Source organism: Panicum virgatum, chromosome 5K (assembly GCF_016808335.1).
Source record: "Panicum virgatum strain AP13 chromosome 5K, P.virgatum_v5, whole genome shotgun sequence".
Lineage (NCBI taxonomy): Eukaryota > Viridiplantae > Streptophyta > Magnoliopsida > Poales > Poaceae > Panicum > Panicum virgatum.
In genome coordinates this window covers 2579490-2585530 of record NC_053140.1, presented here as the reverse complement: position 1 = coordinate 2585530, position 6041 = coordinate 2579490, and the positions used below count along the sequence as shown (strand labels likewise).

At 44.2% G+C, this 6041-nt stretch overlaps 1 protein-coding gene across 2 annotated transcripts; it reads right to left on the bottom strand.

The window, feature by feature from the left end:
• Positions 1-426: 426 nt before the first annotated feature.
• Positions 427-5358, bottom strand: LOC120705637 (glutathione gamma-glutamylcysteinyltransferase 1-like). 2 transcript variants are annotated; one of them, XR_005688030.1, is made up of 7 exons: positions 4780-5358; positions 4324-4487; positions 3548-3599; positions 3236-3460; positions 2647-3156; positions 2123-2274; positions 427-1267 (listed from the first exon to the last, which is right to left on the bottom strand). XR_005688030.1 is itself a non-coding variant. In XM_039990089.1 (6 exons), exons 1-6 carry the CDS (start codon positions 5251-5253, stop codon positions 1184-1186), a joined length of 1509 nt encoding a protein of 502 aa, XP_039846023.1. In that variant the 5' UTR covers positions 5254-5358; the 3' UTR covers positions 427-1183. The 2 variants fall into 2 exon arrangements, 1 of the variants encoding a protein (XP_039846023.1); XM_039990089.1 differs by lacking the exon at positions 2123-2274.
• Positions 5359-6041: the final 683 nt, after the last annotated feature.

Genomic DNA, 6041 nt, shown 5'->3' with positions numbered 1-6041 from the left:
ACCGGTTTTAGAATTCGATTGCCAAAATCAAACTGAGACAAAAGTTGGAGAGTCAAAAATGGACTTCTTGATGAACCCAAAACCACTGCTGCCGAAGAACCCCCGGAGTCAACTGCTGCTGGACCTCAGTGCAAGCTGCTCTATAAGCAAACTCCTGACAGTTGTGCAAACAATAGAAAAGAACTCTGTACAGACCAGCGAATGAATGCCAAATACTCAAATGCACCTAAAAAACCCAGAAAGAACTGACCCGTTTTGCATAAATTTCGCTAAAAGACAAAGGAAGATGTACAATTCTGTGATGTCAGTACATGGTTTGTCATAACTGCCGGCACTGAACCGGTCATTCGTTTAGCCTCCCAGCCTAGGTAGCAAATGATATTCAGAAACTGAAGACCTCCGGACATTGCTATGCGAGTGGCAAAGTGACATCACCAGCCATTTGTTTTATTTTTATATACAGTTACGAAAGTTTGAAATTACAGAAAATTATACAAGTCACTATATTCCCCTCCTTTTTTTGTGAACGATCAGCATGTACATGAGTTCTATTGATCACATTTTCACAAACATTTCTCTGCCGTCGACGATGGCCACTTGCACTCGGTAACAATGCTAGCTGACAGCATCAACACCATCATGAACCTCGTATACAATGCATACGTGATCTTGTTAGGGAGGGGGTGTTTACAACACGTTTGTACAGTAATCAGTATACAGCGTTCTCCACTAAGTTGACTTCACCTACAGTAGCTCCAGCTCCGCCCACCAGAGCGGCGACAGCCGCGGCGCCGCTGACTCAGGCGAGATGCCAAGAGCAGTTCGCAGTTTGCCCACGACGTCTCTCATCGTGGATTCTTACTGACTTAGGCCGTATTTCTTACTGAAGGTATCACTATGTCGCTCTTCTTTTGTCTAGAAACAAAATCATTTCTTTTCTTTGTTTCCTAGAAAATCATGCGTAATTAATATCACCTTTCAGCAAGCAGAGGCGTTAATTTGATGTAGTTAATCAGGGTCATGTCCTGTGGCAATTTGCCTAACAACATTATGCCATCACTACTATAAGAATTATCCTCATGTGATTGCTTGCCCGGTATCACTCTCGTAACTTTTCTCTTGACCTCAAGCTCCAGCAAATAAACTCATCAAGTGAGATGGTTGCCGCACTTCAGTGTCACTGCTAAGGGGATGATGGCACAGGGTCCTCATATTCCTCGTCCTCGCAAGCCTTCAGATAATAGAGTTGCCGCCTTAGATGAATTATCTGTCAGCACATAAAAAAAGAATTAACTGTCAGCACATAAAAAGTTATACTTTGCAGTATCTACCAGCATATAAAAGAGTTGTACTTCCCCTGCCAATCTGCTAGTATAAGGAAAGTTTTTGGCATTCATATTTGTGACATGGAATAAACAACACATGATAAATTTGTTTTCTAATGAGGTAAAAATGGAACAAGTCATGGAATGAGTAGAAGACATGTGAAAGATTATCCCGATAACATTCTAGTTGTGGAGAGATGCCTTTAAATATCTGAAAAATAAATATGCTTCTTGCCTTCTTCAGTTTTTTCTATGTCAAGGTGCAACAAATAGAAAACTAGTATCCAATATGGTGTGAATGAACGCTTAGTACCGAAACCTTCGAAGAAAAATACTAGGTGTGGGATTGGATTTTTTTAAATAACAGTTTGGTTTTCTAAAAAAATCTGGCATCCACAATTTAACAAGTCCAAGAAAATCAAAATCTTAGTCTCTCTCACACCCTAATGCAGCGAATACCTAAAGACGAGTTTATGGTTGGTGATCTGCGCGCTCTAGCGCTTTCATGTGTTGACCAGATTTGCGTCAATAGAATGCCAACATGCTTATTGTATCTTCTTTTACATCCTAATTTACATTACACAGTGTTTTGAATGGTTGGCTAGAAGATATAATGGCAACAATCTCCAGCCACTAATAGCACCACTATAGCCCACCATTTCTCCTGCAGCACTCATTGCAGCAGTTCTCCGGAACAGCTATAGTGCCGCTATAACCCGCTGTTTAAAACACTACTTGTGTGTCTATCTTTTAGTTTGTGATAGCAGTGATGGATTTGGGATAGTTTCAAAGTTCACCTAAGAAGGCTATATGCTATGATCCAATTGGCACAAAGCTTGATATAGAGATCTCGATCTCTGCACCACCCTATCCAGCCATGCCCTCCTTGCGCCACTATAATGTGGTGGATCTAGGTTGCCGCTGAAGGCCACCATGAACATATAATATGCTGTATCAAAATATATATAATATGCTGTATCAAAATATATTGGGAGACTATTAGAAACAGTTATGCTCCTGATATGTTAAACACATATATTACAGTCATGAAAGAAACACTGAACTCAAAAATCCCTGATTCATAGAACACCGTTGACTAATTGACCACAAAGTTCCCTGCACCATTCCAACCAGGGCTAGTGTGGAAATAGGTGAAGCAAAAACATTCCCACGCCATCTAGAGGTACACTATCTAGACTTCTAAAATTTCACATCATTTCCATATATAAAAGAAAATGTTTGTGCATATTTTTTATCAGGAAAATATATTTCTATGGCACAAAAGTAGACAAATAGGCATGCTTGGATTGTGACAACACACCTCCTGTTTAAGAACATCAGGTAGATTGTCTGTTGAAACAAGAGTCTGAAATTCCGTTTTCAGCTTCTCATCCATGATGCTGAACCATGTGCTGGGATGCAAAGCCAGCAGTAGAACAGTTAGAACATCTGCGCCTGATGGATACTTGATGATTTCATTGCCCAAGTTTGAATTGCACGAACTCATGCTGAGAGAGGGCATTGGTAAAAGCATATCAACACCCTGTTCATTGCCTTCAGATACCATAGAGCCTGAGATAACAGTATTAGGCCCACCACCATTCGCTTGCACACCTTTAAAACATGTTTCCCTGCAGCTGCAGCACAAACAATCACTTGAGACAAGGTTTCCTGATAGCATGGCGGCTCCTTGACTACACACAGAGGCTGCAATCCTAGTAATGGAATCTTCACTTGACGACGAAATATTACAACATTGGATATGAGCACATTGCAGGTCATGAACTATCATATATAGTCCGGTATCACGAACTTGCTGTAATACATTTTCCTGCAGGTGATCACCAGACGTGTTAACATAGGGAGCAAAAGCTTTGATCCAGCAGCAAAAAATGAAATGGAAAAACAACCTTCACAAAAAGCCTTTCCTTCTCCTCTTTACTTAAGTATGGTCCTTCCTCTTTTCTTCTAACTTCAACAACCCATTTGATCAAAGATCCAGCATTAGCTGGAAGAGAATCAATAAAACGGGACAAAAGTGTTGGAACACTGTCAAGACTCTCAGCCTTCAAAATATCTGGTAAATCTTCGACGCAATATTTTTTCATGCTTTTCCAGCTTTCATCTATGCAACTCTGCAGGAAACTGAAAGTAATGAGCACAAGAAAACTACATCAAATGCGTCCATTTACATTCAACAGAGCAAACATCAATATTTTTACCACTGTGTAAAGTGCCAAAGGAGCTGCATTGTGCCTCGATATAAGTATGAACCTAACAGACAATAAAAAGGCCAATGTTTTAAAATATAAGGTCTACATGTGACTAGTACGATCATATGAAAGAAAACTTAAGCGTAACTGCAAATTTTCTGAATGCATAGTAAAGAGCACATGCACAATGTTACATTAAGATATGCTGCAGTCAGAGCAGGGTTTTTATACTCACTACAGGCACAGAAGAACTAGCTTAATATTAGCACAGCTCTGGAGAAAACATTGTTATGAACATCAGAGAAAAATAATTAAACCAGTTCAAACTGAAAAAATGGTGCCTGTCGTCGTGCCTCCCTGCAATTATGTTTTCCAAGAACGCGTACCCAAAAAAAAAGGGCGTACCCAATGCCGTAGGCTTCCCTCACTGTGCGGGGTCTGGGATATGTTTTCCAAGAACGAATGAATTAAATTACAACAGTTTCTAGGCCAAAACAAAACATGATGTTTAGTGCTACCAGGCCCGAAGGAAATACAAGCCCTCAAGCAACCAGCTACTAATTTTTCGTTTTTATCAACTCTGATGTTTGCTTCTAGTCTTCTACTATATCCACATAGACATAGTCAGTAAATCATATCCCAAAGTTCTAACTATCATCCCTCAATCCAAGATGTAAGAGATGCTAGCCTAGATAACAAGACAGCAATCCCAACTGCATAAGTGCCGGTTATAGGAAGAATGGAAGTGATCAAGAGGAAGATGGAGAAGAGAAAATATAAGAGACCCCCTGAGAAGTCCAGTTGATTCATCAATCGTGTTCATGGCTTCCCAAAGAAGTGGCACTGGAACCCAATGAGGAGGGTATTTGAAGCGGGCGACATCCAAGATGAGCACCATATCCTGTGTGGCGTGGTAGCCACCGATTGGGGAGAAATGCCCGGTCCCAGTCTGCAACATTTGGACATGGCACGCTTCAGTTTATACAGTTATATATTTATGCCGTGGACGAGCAACTCAAACAATCCACCCACTGTGATCTCATGTCTATGTGAATTATTAATCCGATCTGAACCTAATGTATATAATGGGGGAAAGCGACATATTTTACTCCCTCTGGTCATATTTATATGACATTTCAGATTTTCTGGCATTAAGTTTAGCTTGAACTTGTTGTCTGAAACAAGATGACTGGAGGAGTACTAATTTGGGTGGTAGAATAGTGGAGCAGATAGGATCTCACCTGTTTTAAAAGCTTCCTGTGATAGGAAGCGATGAGATGACAGTCCCGAGAGGAGGTGCAGCGGATGAGGTGGCGGCGGAGGTCATCGACGGTGATCTGGTTGGCGCGGAAGGGTTGAACGTCGGCGCCGGAGCAGTGCGCGAGGCAGGCGACCTTGCCGAAGGTGATGCCTTGGGCCTTGACCTTGTCGAGGGGTTCGCAGCAGTCGAGCATGGACTCGTCGAACCACCGCCAGGGGCCCTTCCAGCGGCGGCCGGGGTCGATGGCGAGCGCGTTGAGGACGACGACGAGGGAGGCGAGGCCGCAGAAGGCCGGCTCGGACTGCGTCTGGAAGCAGGAGGCGAGGCTGAAGAAGCCCTCCATGGTGCCGCCCTCGAGGGCCTCCGCGAAGAGGCGCTTGCCGTCCGGCGAGGTGAAGTCCACCGCCGGCGGCGACGGGAGGACCCGCCTGTACAGGGACGGCGCCGTCGCCATTCTCCTGCCCTGGATGCTCGCTCGCTCGCCCGCCGTGATATCGCTGTCGATGCTGCTCTGATTCGTCCCTGCAGACACCCAGCAGCAAATGCAAATGCCAACTTTTTTTTTGGTGGGGGGGGTGGGGGGGGGGGGGGGGCATTGATGGAAAGAGCTCCGGAGCCATTATGACGACGCTTACAAAGATTACGTCGTCGAGGGAGAACAACGTGAGGTCGCTTAGATTGAAAAAGAGAAAATATAGAAGAAATTACATGGATACATCACAATTCTAATACAGCTCAAGAGTACACCAAATATATTCTGTCAAACGTCCATCGGACCAGCGCCGAACAACTTGCCTGCCAAGTTCACCACAGCCAAAGTGCCACCACAACACCCCTCGCAGCTACGCCGCTCCGTGGTCACCCTCCAACGATTTGGGAGGGTTTACCGACCGAATGGGGGGGGCTAAGGGTAAGCGGGGCATCTTGACCAAAATGTCACCGGAAACAACGACCTCCCTTCAAGCTGACTGTACTACTAAATGAGGCACATCCAGACGCTGCATACCGCCATCCAACGCCCTTCGAGAGGAGGAAGCCCCAAAGGAGAGAAGGCCGGCAGAGGTGACGACCGGCATTTGATTTTGATATCCCGTCAACAAGGAGAGCACCGACGAAGTAGAGGCGCCAGCAGCTGGTACTTGTGGAGCAACAGCAGAATCCAAAGGAACACTAACAGGCATGTAAAATAGTTGCAGACACGAAGGGGAGAGTGGTGGTCTTCCAAGGGAGCCACTGCCGAGA

Coding starts and splice junctions, on each gene's coding strand:
- LOC120705637 (XM_039990089.1), bottom strand. CDS start 5,253: ATGGCGACGGCGCCGTCCCTGTACAGGCGGGTCCTCCCGTCGCCGCCG. Junction 3,461..3,547: donor CTTTGGCACTTTACACAGTG/GTAAAAATATTG, acceptor AGTTTCCTGCAG/AGTTGCATAGATGAAAGCTG. Junction 1,268..2,646: donor CTGATGTTCTTAAACAGGAG/GTGTGTTGTCAC, acceptor ATGTGCTGACAG/ATAATTCATCTAAGGCGGCA.